This window comes from Muscardinus avellanarius (assembly GCF_963383645.1).
Source record: "Muscardinus avellanarius genome assembly, chromosome: 3".
Taxonomy (NCBI): Eukaryota; Metazoa; Chordata; class Mammalia; order Rodentia; family Gliridae; genus Muscardinus; species Muscardinus avellanarius.
In genome coordinates, this window is record NC_137788.1 from 62,022,435 (window position 1) to 62,039,088 (window position 16,654).

Genomic DNA, 16,654 nt, shown 5'->3' on the forward strand with positions numbered 1-16,654 from the left:
ATACACGAAAGATGATGATTCTAAGGCACCCTCAGTATAGGGAACTTAAAACAAAAAAACCTTCCAGTTGGCAGTTTAAAATTTAAGAATGACTCTGACAAAGGCTAATAACAGAAACAGGTTATTTCACCTGGTTCACCAGTCTTGCCTCTATGCCCAAAGTTCAGACAGGCCTAGTTCCACCAGACAGGATATATTTAGAAATGAGAAAAGTTCATTTAAATTAAGAAACAAAGTACTGTGTTATAGTTGAGATGGTTTTAAATGAAGCAAATGACTATAAATGATGAATGACAGACCATCTATTTTGGGGGCATTATGGCTTAAAATGCAATTTACTTTTCTTAATATCACAAATAAACACAGTTGTATTGTTCCGAAAAGCAATAAAGGCATGCACCTCTACTAGCAGGTTTAGCACTTCTGACCAAGTAAGACATCAACTTCTTAAGAAATATGCTTCATGCACTGTACTCAATTTTTTTAAGGATGTAAATTTTAATACATTATTTCTTTTTTGAACTTGAACGGGAACCAGAATGGGATGATCCGGAAGATGACCTGTGGTGCCTGTAAGACATAATGAAGAAAGCAGGCAATCTAGTAAGCTACAGCTGAATTTCAGTATTTGTTAAGACTGTAAAATATAAAAGATTATACACCTTGACGCTAGCAAAAGAAGTAATTAAAAACTAAGATATAAACTTATACACATAAAATTTTCTGGTGTATAGACTTTGGATGTGAGCCCAGTACTGGTTTAGTTATAATTTAAAAATACCATCTCATTTCAAAATATAGCCACCTCTCAATTATTTAAGGTAATGAAGGAAAGCCTTGTAAAACTGCATTAAGATAACAGATAATGTACAAAAAAGCATATAAACTTGGTAATGCAAGTGTGACTAAACCAATCTGTGATATACTATAGAAAATGTAATAAATCTATATGTAAAACATACAGCAAGGCTTCCAATTGTGTATGAGAAAATATATTCATAAATAATTAAAATTTGGAAATCTATGTCACACAAGATGATTGTACAAATAGATATAGTGTTATATTCATGCAGCTAATATGAATAAGTCAATATCAACCTGGGTAAAGTAGTGGTGTTCCGTAGGGGTTGGCCCTGGGCTCAGGGTTGTTTAGTGTTTTCACCAATCACCTGGCTTATGGAATAGAGAACATGTTCATTAAGTTTAGATGACAACAAACTAGGGGGATTATATGTGGCTAAGATAAAAATTTGCAGAAGTGGTAAGAAAACAACAGAATGAATTTCATTCAAGTACAGAGTAATTTTCTTACAAAGACAAATTCGCAGAAATGAGACTAATTGTGTGTAATCTTAGTATCTAAACTTCAAATGTGAAGCAAAACTAACCATTCTGTACAAGTAGGAATGAGATGATCCTACTTGAACCCAACTATTATCAAACGTTACATAATCCTTATTTTTACAAGCTAAGAGGATATAAAAAATCGCCAAAAATTACAAATGAAGCCAGTAAAATGATTATATAATTAGACATTGAGAGCCAAGAGAAAATGAAAGTGAATAATTAGCCTGTTGCAGAACAGGCTGACAGATGACAATTGTACTCATCAAATTTAAAGAATGTTTATAGAGATAATGTAACCTAGTAAAGATCCTTCTTTAAAAAATACAGATTTGGACTGTAAAATGAAAAATATATTAGCTATAAGGAATAATTTCCTTATAAAGGGCATAAAACAATTTGCTATAAAAATGCATTTATACATATTTAAATGGAACAGTACTTCTAATGATCTGAAAATTAATGTTTTATTAGATGTCCTATAATTTTTTTACCATTTCTAATACTCAATTTAACATAAATTAATAAACTTGCAAGTTTCTTCAACGTACAGCTTCTGAGTTGCAATCTTTAATACAGAAATAACCGAGAGTTGGCTATAATAATATACATGGAAATAAAACTTTAAACAATAAATGCTCAGAGAATGGTTTTATCTACAACTTTTGTAAACAACTTAATCAAAGCACAGGTCTAAAGTATGACTGAAAATTGCAACAAAGGAGAGAGAAATCTAAGTAAGAAGTCTAGTTATCTATTAAATACACTTAGGAACACCCATTCTTATTTCTACAGAAACCCAAACCTTTCAGGTGACCGTGATCTTGTTCGTCTTTTTTTTCGATCACCAGGTGAAGAAGATCTAGAAGGACTTCTCTTTCTGTTCCTCTCAGGAGAAGATGATGAACTTGAATAAGATCTTTTTCGTGGGGAAGAAGAGCCCCTGTGGGATCTGGAGCTGGATCTTCATTGATTGAGAAACAAATCAAACATTTCATTAAAAGAAGAAACGAAGGTAACTGTTTAGTTTCCAAAAATAAATAGGATTTTAACTAGGAAAATTTTATAAAAAGAAATACTTACTGCTTACTCAATAGAAGACTTCTGGATCAATCATGAAAATACTCTATTTAAATATTTGTTTTAATTATTTCTTTTTAAAAGCCTAAGTACTCATCACTTGGAATTGAAATCAACTTACTGTATGAATACAGAAATTAGTGTTTTCTCTTTGTTTTAGGATTTTCAGTTTAAAGTGTATAAATGGTAAAGTCATTTCACTCAATTGTGACTTATGTTTAGAAATTACATCCTTCCATTTGGGAAGAAAGCACGTATGCTACATATGGGTTCCTGAGGAGAAACATTAACAATTCCTTGTGGAATTAGGCAACTCATAAGTTAAGCTACTACAGAAAAATGAGGGATATGGTACAGAAATAAAAAAATATATATTATTTGTTAAATAGTATTAATATTTGCCACATATCAAAAAATAATTTTAAAATGACTTTTATTTATAACCCTTATTTTTATGAAATATCACTATTCATGAAGTATGAGTGTTGACATTCACATGTTTCAGGAAGAAGTAAATGTACTCTATTTAAATGAAAAATTTTCATTTACATATTTTAGTTGAAGGAATTTAGCTCAAACTTCCCAAAAAATTCACCTTTGGGCTTAAAATGAAACAGAAAGCCCAAAAGGAGAATTCTTTGGAAAGTTATAAGCAATAAAAAATGTTTGGGGAGAATATAAAGGTTGTTCTGTAAATCTTATAGTTTTTCCCAAAGGAAATATCAAGATATAAGAATTTCACCTAAAAAGCATTGGAATAAATGGACTAAAATATTAACATGTAATAGAAAACATATTTACTCTCTATTTTGTGTTGGCGTAATACAAATGTACACATCATTCTTTCATCCTTTCTCAAACTGCGTTTGCCCTGTACTCGATTTGGCTCAAATAAGCTAATAATTATTTAGTTCAAAAGAGCCACTGTTAAACTTCAGTGTGAATTTCTACAAGTGGAATTTTAGTAGTTTTCTTATTTATACTGAATGTCTATAGCAATCAGTACCTTTAAAACACAAGTAGCATTTCCTGATAAAGTACAGTAAAACTTTTCAAAAAAGCAGAAATCAATGTTTCACTTGCTTTACAAACTAGTTCCCCCTACAGGTTTGACTAACTACAACCTCAGAGTTTGTAACAACGCTTACTTGAAACAACAGCCTACCTAGATTAATTATACTAACTGATTTACTGTGCTAAGACAAATATCTGTTCTATCAACACTGTTTATAATATTGTTTAAAATTAGATAAATAAAAATAAGCACTCAATTGTTCCTGGAAACTTTATCTGATGTAAATGGCAATGGTAAAGTTGTTTCTGTGAATATTTGCCTTGCACAACAAATTCTGTTTTGAAGGGATTGTTTTTCTTTTAAATAGAATGTACTTTTTACTTGCATTTATAATTTTTAAACTCCAACTGCAAACACAATTTCATTACAGATCTAGTGATAAGAGTTATTTAGCTTAACCTTCCTACTTAACCACACTGTAGTAGCAAAATAACCTTGCAATAATGTAAACTACCTAAATTTGATCATGGGAATGTCTTGGCACACTGCTGGCAATGAAAACATTTCATGGTTAAAAAAAAAAAAAAAATTAAGCCGAGGCAAGTGCATTTAGTTTCCTAATGCTAAAATTGACAAGTAGAAGCAAAATAAGGCATAAAAAAGCAGCAACACCTTCTTCAGCCTTTAAATATTTTTTCTCTCTGCTTTACAGAGAGATGCTACCTCATTCACCTTGATTTCGACCCACGAGATCTCGAATGTTCTCTGGAACTGGAATGAGATCTTGACTGCGAACTGGAAGAGCTTCTTGAACGGGACCTGGAACAACATGGAAGTATTTTTTTTTCCCCAGGACTACTTAATTAAGCTTTGTGATATGAACACTGAAAGAAAGATATACATTAGAGTTCATTTTCACATAAAAAGATAAATAGGTATTTTAAGTCAAAATATTTTATCAAGGGCTATTATTTTAATAAAAAGGTAATTTAACAACCAACTATCCCTTTAAGTCTGATTAAATTACACTGAAATCACTAAATTGTACTCATGAAGCATTATCAGATTTATTAGAAAGACAAAGAAACTTTATGTTCAGAAATAATTCATTTTAAGCCACCCAGGACTACCACATTCAGAAAAATAGAATGTTGTAGTTTATATTTCTCTGGATTTTTCCTATCCCCCTTGTTTATAAAACTTTCATTTCCTTCTATATAGTTAGCATAAAACTTTAAATGTTGGCTTGTGTATATTTAGTCTCTGTTTTTCCATAAATTTAATACTCCATTACAGTAAGTATGACACAGGGAAAGATACAGCCCTTTTAAATCTAAAAATTACAAATACTCATTAATCTAATTCACATATTAAATTCCTGTAAGCAGATATATTTTTATTTCAAAATTACAAAATTACTAATTACTAAATAATCATTTTTGATGCTTTGCAAAATTCAATAAACATATATTATTAGCTCTAATACTTTATAAACTAATGTTTATAACCCCTTACATTACTTGTGAAAAAGATTTTTTAAGAGAATGTTGTTTAAGACACTGTTTTCAGCTCAACTTCTATTTTTTTAAACTATAAAATGAGGTACACTATGTATTTTATACCAGCAAACAAAAATACTCAAGGACTACATCAACTGGGTCCTCTATTTTATTTTATTCCTGAACATTCCAAAATTATGAGCATCAAGTCAATAGAGCTAATACAGCTGACTGTATTCTTTATTCCAAACAGACATTAAATTATTAAAAATTGTGTAACAAGCAATTTCAATAAGAAAGCTTTAATATATTGAATGAATCTCCACTTAATTTGTACATTTAAGCTACTTATTTAAATATAATTGTACACAATGATTTAACTGAATTTTAAGTCTATTTTAGTAAAAGGCATAGCATGAAGCTAAAATATCAGACTGAGGTAATTTCTATTAAGAATTACTTTTCCTGGAAGTATTGGACAATATCTAAATGGCAATGAGATAAAAAGTATTTTAAAGTTTACTTGAACAAATCATTAAAAAAATAGCTTATTTAGTAACAACAATAAAAAAGAAATTGGAATTTATAAATAAAGAAGTTAGATACTGACATTTTGACTGGTGTTACCCTTGACCTGTACCCGTTTACCTGGACCTAGACCTTGAACTTGAGGGGGAGGATGAGCGTGATGAAGATCGTGAAGATCGAGACTTTGAGCGACTTCGTCTATTAGATTTCTTTTTATTATTATCTTCTTCTTCACTGGCATCAAGATTATATTTTGAGAGATCAGCATCATCTTCATCCTCATCCTATTAAAAATTAAATTATATTTAGACATTTAGAAATTAATGTTATCTACCAGGGAAGAGAAATAGGCTTGTATACCGCACATCTCCATATAAATATAATCAGTAATACCCAAAAAACAAATTCATTTTCAATTCTGGAATTCACCTACTAAATGCCACCATCTATGCCAAACAGAATTAACTGTTTCAGGAAGTTCAGATGTAGACTCAGAAATCACACTCATTTACTGTCTTCCTGTCATGATGCACTATCAAGTTAACTGTTAGAAATTTTCAATTCTACTTCTTAGTTTGAAACTTCAAAATTTTCTTTCCTCTACTATATTACAACTCTTAGCTGTTTTCCCTAACTGGAAATACGATTCTCCAATATCTCAGTATGATATTCATCACCCCAAAGAACAGGGAAAATAGATGTAACTTATTTGTTTCTTAAACATTTGCATTCCAGGGCCTCTTATGGTCTGACTCCAAAGTACCCCAAATCATCCACAGAGCCAGACTATAAAACGTTAACATCTGGCCCCACAGAACAACTATCACTGAAGTGGGTGCTGTCTTATTACCGTCTCTACTCTAACAATAGTGTCCTATGTAATGATTTTTTAATATGGCTAGCTTGTTTCCTACTCAGAGATACCATACTTTTTTTGCTGGAATGTACTCATCCCCATATCTTTTTTTTTTTGGCTGGCTCCTTCCTCCTTCCTATAATTCAAGTCTCAGCTTAAATGTTACCTTCTCAGAAATTATCCACCGAAACCAAAGTAGCTCTTTTAATTACTTGCTAATCATAAACACAATCATGTGTTTTCACAACATTATAACTATCTACATTTATATTATATCTGCCCTTTAGAAGTGACTAAGGATGTTTTGCTTTAGTCATTATTATGTATTAAAAATAAAATCTGAACTTCTGGGAAGATGGCAACCAAGAAAAGCAGCGTTTACTAGTCCTGCTAAAACTCGATCTCTGTTGCCACAAAATCAGTGCTTTTCATAGCCAGAAAACACCACCAACAGAGAAATAAAAAATGTAAGCACAAGGGAAAGAGAAAAAAAAGACTCGAAGAACAACCAGAGACCAGAAATGAAGCCTGCAATGCGGCAGTGAAGCCACACTGGTGCCATCCTCCCTCACAGCACCAGGCTCCAGAGAGAAAAGGCAAGCAAGGAGCTGAAGTGAGCAGCTGTGGATCATTTGGGTGTAATTCAGCAGTTCTTCCAGCACAAAGAAAGTCTAAAATTCCCAGTGGCCAAGCTCATCACGCCTTCCAGGGACTCAGAAGGGAGCTCAAAACCAGAAAAGAAATACGCCAGCCTTATGGCTGAAGGGATGGCAGCGGCGCCATATTGCCAGCAGTGCCAGCCTCACGGCCGAGGATGTGGCTGCAGCGCCATATTGCCAGCAGTGCCAGCCTCACGGCCGAGGATGTGGCTGCAGCGCCATATTGCCAGCAGTGACAGCGAGTTCACCACGCCCTGCCACAGCTCCAGATGTGTGCATACAATTAACCTCCAACCCAGTGAAGGAGAAGCAGTGGCAAAGATACCATACCCTAGTCGTAGCTCCCTGTGGGAAAACGCCCAGCCTGGCATCTCCACGGTCTCAGGCAGCCTCGATTAACTTCCTGGGTATAAGAATTTGTGAAACAACCCAGTAAAGGAGTACTGGCAGCTGGGATTACCACAGACTCAAGATACAGAGCACCCTAAGTGAAGTCATAGTGACCCAGGGAAGGCACAAACTTCTAAAATCATGGGAAAGAGGAACAACAATAGAGCAATGAATGCCCACAACTGCATATTGTCAGAACCTGATAACACAGAAATTCAGATATCTCCAGAAGATCAAATCAGGAATATAACTGTAGAAATAATACAGGACTTTCGAAAAGAATTTAGAGAGTCTAAAAGAAATAAAGGAAGCAATCATTGAGGTAAAGGCCTCAATTCAAAGTATAAACAATCAATTAGACCACAAGGAGAATAGAATCTCACTCCTAGAAGATGATCACTCCAAAAACGAACGCATAATTTATAACTTAGAAAAAAAAAATCAGACAGCAGGAATCTGACATTGAAGAAATATGGGCCCATTTTAAGAGAGCTAACCTATGAATAATTGGAATAGAGGGAAAAGAAGGTGAAACCAAAGGGATCAATAATCTCTTCAAGGAAGTAAAGCAGAAAATTTTCCAAACATAGAGCAAGAGGTCGATACACAGGTCCAGGAAACTTATAGAACTCCCTTTAGACAGGATCAGAGAAGAGGATCCCCACGCCACATAACTGTCAAAATGACCAATGTGGAAGCCAAGCAGAGAATCTTAAAGGCAACAAAAACAAAAGGCCAAGTGACATTCAGAGGCAAACCAATTAGAATCACTCCAGACTTCCCAAACCAAGTCATGAAAGCCAGAAGGGCTTGGAGTAACAATCCAAACTCTGAAAGAAAACAACTTCCAGCCAAAAATTTCCTACCCAGCAAAACTATCTATCAAATTAGATGGGGAAATAAGAAGCTTCCATGACAAACAGAAACTCAAGGAATGTATGTTATACCGTTCTATCAGTAGCTTTTAACTCTGTTTACATTGTCTTAGGATGTACAATATTCTTCTATTTTTTAGGAAGTTTTTTTTATTCTTTTGTTGCCTGTGCCTTTGAAATCATATCCAAGAAATTCTGCCAATTTTATTGTTTTGAAGTGTTATGACCCAGGTTTTCGTCTAAAAGTTTATAGTCTTAAGATTTACATTTAGATCTTTTATCTAGTTTGAGTTAATATTTGTATATGGTGTTAGGTAAGGGTCCAATTTAATTCTTTTCCATGTAATTATTACTTTTTAACAATATTTAGTGAAAAGATTATTATTTCCTTCACCAAATGTTTTTGGAAACTTTGTCAAAAATAACTTGACCATATATGGAAGAATTTATTTCTAGTCTTTTTATTTTACTCCACTGGTTTATATATCTGCCTTTATAGCAGTACTACACTGTTTAAATTATTGTAGCTCTATAAGGTTTGAAATCAGAAAATGTACATCTTCTAGCTTTGTTCTTTTTCAAGATTGTTTTGGGTATTTAGAGTTCATATTTCATATTAGGGTATATTTTTTTCTGGGAAAAAAAAAGTACAATTGTTTTAACTTAAAAAAAAAAAAAGAAAAATATCCTCAGGTAAGAAAGAAAGCAAAAAGAAATACTGAAATGTTATATCTAAGTGATCAAAAGTTTGATATCAGACAAATGAATATGTTATGTAAGATTATCATTGTTAATTTTGGATAAATTGCTATAATATTAGATGTCAACCACTAAGCCAAGCATGGGAAAGAGGGATGGGGAGGGAAGGGTGTGGGGACTGGGTAGGGGCTAACTGGGCAATGTGTGCGTGTATATCTATACAAGTTTTTATCCCATTATGATGTATGAATACAGTGCACCAATAAAATAATTAAAAATATAAAATCCGTAGCTGGGTGTGGTGACACATGCCTATAATTTTAGTAATTCAGAAGCTGAGACAGGAGGATCACAGGTTCACATCCTAGCAACTTAGACATTGTTTTAAAAAAAAAAAAAAAAAAAGATAAAAGAAAGCTAGGAGTGTAGTTAAGAGGTAGAATGCCCGTGGGTTTGGGTTCAATCCCCAAATACAAGACCACCACCAAAAAATCCCCAACAACAAAATCTGTACTCAGCAGAGTGGAAGCTCAAAACCTTTATCTTGACTAAAGTTCCACGTTTGACAATAGCACTCACGTTAGTTAAATGAGACAAAGGGGACCTAGAATATGAAAAGTGTTTACCTCATCTAATTTATATTTAGAAAGATCTTCATCCTCATCCTCTTCTTCTCCCTCTGATTCTTTATCTTCAACTTCCTTTAATATAGATGCAGGACCAACAGCCTTCCCTCTATATTTTTTCTTCTTACGTCCAAACTGGGGAAAAACAGTTTCAAAATATTTCTGTAAGCTGGAAGTGCATTAAAATTGTCTTCTAAAAATTTATTTTATAGATTTCAGTCAGTTAAAATGTAAAGTTGCCCAAAAACTCTCAAATTGTAATTACAAAAACAAAGAGACATAAAAAATTTCCTCTGCAATGAAGACAATTTCTAACATGGTTTCCTAATTTGTACTCAATCTATACACTCACATGTAGCCTACCTCATCATATTCTCCATCAGATTCTTCTCTTTCTATATACTCAACATTTTCTCTCTCATTAAAACCACCTCCATATCCTAAAAGAAAACACACGCACAAAAAGAGCCATGCATTGTTATAATTCATTCCAGTAACAAAAAACGTCATGCTCATACATCACTTCTGAACAAAATAAAGAAAATCTAATCAACGACAGCTGCCTAGCCATCTAACAAATTATTAGCCTTGCTATCTTAGTTGGGAAAGCCGTATAGATTTAATACCTATAGCCCTTCTCAATTTCAAAATGTCCAATATGCCAAGTAACTTATGGAATATGTGCATGAAAAAATCTCCCTAAACTTCTGCTAAAATTAAGTCCAATAAGAATCACCAAATTTTGTGGTTACCAGTTAAGTCTGAAATCTTCTGATAAACAAATGTTGCTGAGCTAAAACATAAGGGGCCACTAACTAAAGCTTGAAAAAAAATCCTAATTATACAGAAAAATATACTAAAATAATAAAGGCCATCATTTGGCCTTCATTTTGTTTTAGTGTAACTTGTTTTTAGTATACATTTACTTGGGTTTTCTAAAATGACCAGTAAACCTTCAAACTAAAAACATTAATTTTTAATGTAGTTAAAATGAATGAACTTCTACTGACTGGTAGGTCTTTAACATGAACCTAGGAGAAATCAGAATAACGAAGGAAATGAGCCAGTTTTTAAAAAAGTGAGATGAAAGATGAGTAGTTTTCCTAATGAGAATTAAAACGTCCTTACTTTTCATTATTTTTGTAGCAGTGAAAATTTTAAAGTCTTTACAAATAGAATGTATAATAAATTTGGTGCCATGGCATAATTGTCTTTAGCGCAGAAAAGTACTTGCTAAACTGAACAGTATAGTTAAAAAAGAGGTAACATGTAAGTACACAAAATTATTAAAACAATCCCATTTAAAAATAAGTTTTTGTAGGGTTCTTTGCTCACACTTAGTAACTTGCAATTAAAAATAATAATGGCAAAGGCTGGGAATGGTGGCGCACACTTGTAATCCCAGTATTTGGGAGGCTGAGACCAGAGGATTGTGGTTCGGGGCCAGCCTCAGCAAATTAGTGAGAACCGGTTTCAAATAAAGAATAAAAAATAGGGCTGGGGGCATAGCTCAGAGGTAGAATGCCACTGGGTTCTATTGCCAGTACAGCAAAAAAAAAAAAAAAAAAAAAGTAAATAAAAATAATATCGCAAATATAAAGAGAAATAAATTACAGTAAGATTAGTCTAGCACATGTGGGTAATTTCACAAAAACAAGGAGATGATCATTAAAGTTTGTTGTATGAACTTATACAACAAATCTGAATCATGAACTCTTTTTCCTCTATCCATGAAAAACACAGCAGCTTCGTATCACCAAAAATCCTAGGTATTTCACTTACACAAAATAGGAAGCGTTAGAAGAATGGTATAGGTTTGTTTTCTTCATTCTATTGGTTTAACACTACAAACAATACTGAAAAAAATTTTTCCTTCTATTTTTGTGACACCTCTACCACAGTTCTATGTATTAGCAGTCATGACACAGATCAGATAAAAAAGAATTTGAATAGAAAATTGAGATTATAATTTTTCAGCCTGTTAAAAAGATTTTGTACTTTAATCTTAAAAATAATCAAAAAATTTAAAATAGGTTTTAAATTCGGAAAACAAAAAAGTCTCTGGCTGCAACTGGGCAGAAAAGAAATACATGAGACTAGTCAGATGGCTAAAATTCCATGGCAAGGCATAATAGAATCTTACCTAAAGTGATGGAAAAGACTTTTTTGAAAGGCAGAGTGAGAAGTAGCAGCTATCTAGGCTAAGAAGTACATCTAGGTTTCTGGTTTATATAACAAGTGTACGGTAGATGGTACTAATCATTAGATTATTAAAAGAAGGCCAGGTCCTAGGAGAAAAATCACAAATAGGATATAATGAATTTGACATTTACATAGCGATATTGGATAGGCAGCTGAATACACTGACAAAAATGCCTGAACTGGAGACATAAATTTGGTCACCAATGGTGTGCCAACTGTTACTTAAAATTTCAGGATTACAAGAAAATACACAGAAAATAGTGGAAAGAAGGCCTAGAGATGTGGCCTTGAAGAATCCCACATTCAGGGCCAAGGCAGAAAACAGAAGAGAATGAACCTAGAAGGAGACAATAACCAGAAGTGTGAGGAAGAATAACTATATCTAAGAGATTTAAATAAAAGGGAGGCTCTTATATAACGGCCTTAATCTATGCAATCAATACAAAGGCAAAACTCACGTAACTCAGGTTTGAGAAAGAAAAAAAATCTAGGATATTAGGTTATAAAGTTCTCACATGCGAGAATATAAATTTTAAAAAAATGAGGGTAGTCAAGCATGGTGGTGCATGTGTGTAATCTCAGTACTTGGGAAGCTACAACAGGCAGACTACAGGTTCAAAGTCAACCCCAGCAACTTGGCAAAGTCCTGTTTCAAAATTAAAAGGGTTTGGGGGTATTGCTTGGAGATACAATGTCCCTGGGTCAATCCCAATACCAGAAAACAAAACAAAACAACAACAACAAGGAAATAAAAATAAAGTTTATTGTAGACTATAAGAGCTAGGTCCAAAAGACTAATCCCTGAACCTCTGACCCCAAGAAACTAAACTAACAGTGGAAGTAAAATTAGGGAGAAAAAAAAAAAAAAAAAACCCCAAAAAACAAAGTTTTGAGTTTACCAACTCAAACTTTAACAGGATAATTTATACATACATACATACATACATACACATGCATATGCACTAATTACATACATAATACAAAATGTATATATAAAATATATATACACATATGTATACTTTTCAAATTATGTGATACATAAGTTGAGTGATAAAATCAGATTTTAAGTATACCAATATGTAGCTGAGCTGATTTGCTGACTTTGGAAAAACCATATCCTATTAGATATATAGCTTCATTTCACTACTGACCATATAGCCAATTGTAATCTATTATTTAAGTCAATTATTGTCAAACACACCACCCTCATAACCTACAGCCTTTGAGCCCTGAAGAATTTAAGTTAACCCATCTGCAAAGAACTTTTGAGTTGTTTTTGAAATCTGAAAAATTTCTGATATTTTTTCTAACATATAGCTAAGTTTAAGAATTATTGTCTAACCTTCAGAGGAAGACTTTAAGGTTCCTCTTTGCTATTTTTGTTGCACTAGAATATTAAATAAGTGAAAAAAATGGGATTACAGATCATTATCAATTTACAAACATCTAAACCAGTAAAATAAAAGATAAGCAATTTCTAAAACTATCTTAATATTCCTACTTGTTAGGATAGGGGTCCCTATCTCTGTACTTTATAAACTGTGAGACTAAAAACCTTATGTACGCAAGGGGTGGGAACATAATGACAGACTAGACAGGTACAATTAATTTAACTTTTAGCTCTATTAGAAAACATTTAAAGTATTAGTATATCTTACCTGTTCTTTCTTCTAATTTAGCATACTTTGGAGTATTACACATGTTACACTCTGATCTTCTGGCCCAATTCACATTACTACAACTATAAAAATAAATATCAAATTATAAGACTATATTATTTTAAAAAATCGAATTACTAGACATTCTATTATTTCAAATTAAAAACTAGAATGAGAAAGCCATAATACTATGTTTATTAAAAGATAATGTAAATAAAGAAAACGTGTTCAAGAGAATGTGGGTGCCAATAATAAACTCAACTATTCAGAAAAAGAACAAAATCTGAGTGCCTTTATGATTCTGAGAAATAAACAACAAATTTTAACTATAGAGATTCTATTATTTAGGAAAAAAATACCACCACAAAGGTTCTACTAATTCCTCAGTCTCTGAATTCATTTTAATGAGTAAGCTCCCTCCCACCAGAAGCCAGTTAGTACTGAATTCCACAGCATATCAAAGTAAGTGACTTTAATATGTTATGAGAAGACTCCATTTTAAGATCTATAGGACTAGAAATTTATGTAAGACCCTTTTCTAACTCAATCTATTTTTATATACGTAGGATCTGTATAGCAAAAAAGATGAAAACTGGGGAAATCCACACTAAGAAAATCTATCTAATTATAATTTTTTAAGCAGATAATTTATGATTCACAAATTATGAACAAATAAATTGAATTGTGTTCCATTTCACGTTCATTATAGAGGCTAAAGACTTTCAATTTTTTTTTTTTTTTTTTTAAGCAGGTCTGGGGATAGAAACCAGGGGAATTCTACCTCTGAGCTACCCCTGCCCTGGTTTTTATTCATTTTGAAACAGGGTTTCACTAATTTGGGGAGGGCCTCACTAAGTAGCCAAGGCTGTCCTCTAACTGCAATCCTCTGGTCTCAGCCTTCCCGAATGCTGAGATTACAAGCATGTGCCACCACGCCTGGCTAAACTTTTGATTTTTAAAAAATAATAAGTAGGCTTTAGTCCTTTTAATCTCTCACCTATTTGGTTATTAGCTCACCTTTGATAACTACTGACATGTATAATCATAATAACTAATATTACCTTTTGAAAATAAAAGAATTAGAAATTTTTTACTGTATTAACTACATCATTGGAAGAAAGAGTGGACAATAAATTTCAATCACATACGTTTTACACTGCCAGTCATTAGCACTAAACAGGCCTCGGCTCTTTTCTGCAAGTGTCTTTCCTATTTCAGTGCCTCCAGCTTTCATCATCTTGGCCTCAGTTGTTTTCTCTGAAACAGATCACAATATGAATCTGGGGGAAAAAAAAAAAAATGACCTCTCTATATAGAAAAATAGAATCTTCCTTAAGTACTTACCTCGTCCACACCGATTACAGCTGGTTCTTCTAGCAAAGTTTACATTTCCACATCTGAAAATGAAATAAAACACACTTATAAATATCTTTTCAATGTGAAATGTTTATGTTTTAATGTGTCCTCACCCCATTATCTGAAATCCAGAACTTCTAACCCATCTAAGTCATGATACTGTTAACTACAACAAATTTCTCAGTTTTGTGGAAAAGGGAAAAAAATAAGAAATTTAATAGGAAGAAAATGACTTAAGAGTCACAAATTCCCCATCTTCTACTTACTAGTTATGTGACTTTTTAAGTCACATAGGCTGAGTCTTGATACCCTAATATTAGCATACATCATTAATTACAATGAAGTCCCCTTGCAAAAAGTGAGATTTGACTTCAATTAATTACTGACAAGGGTTAGGGAGATAAAAAACAAAACAAAGTAACTCTCAGTGCAGGAAATAAGATAGATACAAACATTGAAGTTAGACTTGAGTTTCTTCAGGTCTTAATATTAGCTACCAACCAGTGAGTTTAAGGTAGATTTCAATGCTCTATTCACACCATCCAGCTTATTTCAAGGGTTCTTTACAAGGGAGCTGTTCTATACTTTACATGGTCTATAGCTAAACTGTTATTACACCCAGGTCTGCCCATCAGTTTTTTAGCTTTACTACCATCAACTATATACGTAGGGACCAAAAAAAAAAAAAAAAAAAAAAAAGTTTTATGTGACCATGAGTTGAACCTTTTTTGGAAAATTATTTCCAAATAAGAAAACCTGTGTTTCCTTTAGTAGGATCTGACTAATAACTCAGTGGAGCACTTTGGCTTTAGCAACAATGTCAAAAGCAGTCACCCACACACGTGCTCAGGCATCTTTAAGGCTGAGCAAGCAAAAAATACAAGCTTCTTGCTTTTGACTTTATGGAAGCACAATGTATAATTCCTGTAAAGAAAGTAAAGGTCAATGAAGAAAAAGTTAGCACTTCCCAAACCAAAGGAGCTACGAGAAAAGGAATGAGTAATGCAACAGAAAAGCCTGGGTTAAAAATACAAAACAAGGAGAACTGTAAATATCCAATGAAAGAGTGCGAGGCACCAACGCTTCCCGCGAACAAGAATAAAATTCTGCAGGAAAAAGTCACGTGGGGAGACCCAACCCCCGGGCTGGCCCGGGCGGGGGGGGCGGGAGAATTTCCTTATCACTGAAACCTGGCCGGGGCGGGGGTGGGGTGTGGAGGCAAAGGACCCGGCGCTCCCGCACTCGACCCGAGAGGCTGGCTACCTTGGGAAAAGAATGTCCTGGAAAAGCTGTCGACAAAGCCAAAACAAAGGTCCCCCGGTAGACCTTTCTCCCCGGGAGCCCCAGAGCCTCCTTCCCGCCCCGGAGCCGCCGCCTAAACCCGGCTTAAGACACGGAAGGAGATCGTGGAAACGAAAAAAGCCGTACCGACCGGAGAAAGCCCCCTCTCATGCTTTCCCACCATCAATTGGGGCCCCTTCCCAGACTCACTTTTTGTCAGGGCAAATCCAGTCCCCGTCACTGACTCGGAAATTCTTGGTCGACATCTTGGACGCCACCACCACAGCTACCCGCAGCTACGTCTTCACCGAAGGAAGCGGGCCGGGGGCTTTCGGCACCTCGGGGCTGTCCGCACGGCGCCTGACTCCTGCCCACCACTGTGACAGGCTCTCAAAATGCGGGCGCGAGGCCCGGGTTGAGTTTGAACGCTACTGTTGAGAATAAAGCGCTCGTGCGATTGCTTCCTGGCCGAAAAATTACAACGCAAATATCTTTTCTAGGTGTAAACTGGCAGGCGCCGTTGGGACAGCCCAGGGCAGAAGGCCTTCGTGGCACTGGAAGCTTCGGAGAGCCCCCTACAGGCGGG

General features: G+C 34.2%; 1 protein-coding gene across 8 annotated transcripts; it reads right to left on the bottom strand.

Moving 5' to 3' along the window:
- Positions 1 to 506: 506 nt before the first annotated feature.
- On the bottom strand, positions 507 to 16,334 carry ZRANB2 (zinc finger RANBP2-type containing 2; the record flags this gene model as incomplete). 8 transcript variants are annotated; one of them, XM_080690830.1, is made up of 10 exons in its annotated part: positions 507 to 570; positions 2,150 to 2,308; positions 4,172 to 4,258; positions 5,629 to 5,750; positions 9,572 to 9,706; positions 9,935 to 10,011; positions 13,432 to 13,514; positions 14,580 to 14,688; positions 14,776 to 14,828; positions 16,279 to 16,334. In XM_080690830.1, 10 exons carry the CDS (start codon positions 16,332 to 16,334, stop codon positions 507 to 509), a joined length of 945 nt encoding a protein of 314 aa, XP_080546956.1. The 8 variants fall into 8 exon arrangements, with proteins under 8 accessions (XP_080546956.1, XP_080546954.1, XP_080546953.1 ...); XM_080690828.1 differs by having other exon boundaries at positions 5,587 to 5,750; XM_080690827.1 differs by having other exon boundaries at positions 5,587 to 5,750; positions 14,776 to 14,849.
- Positions 16,335 to 16,654: the final 320 nt, after the last annotated feature.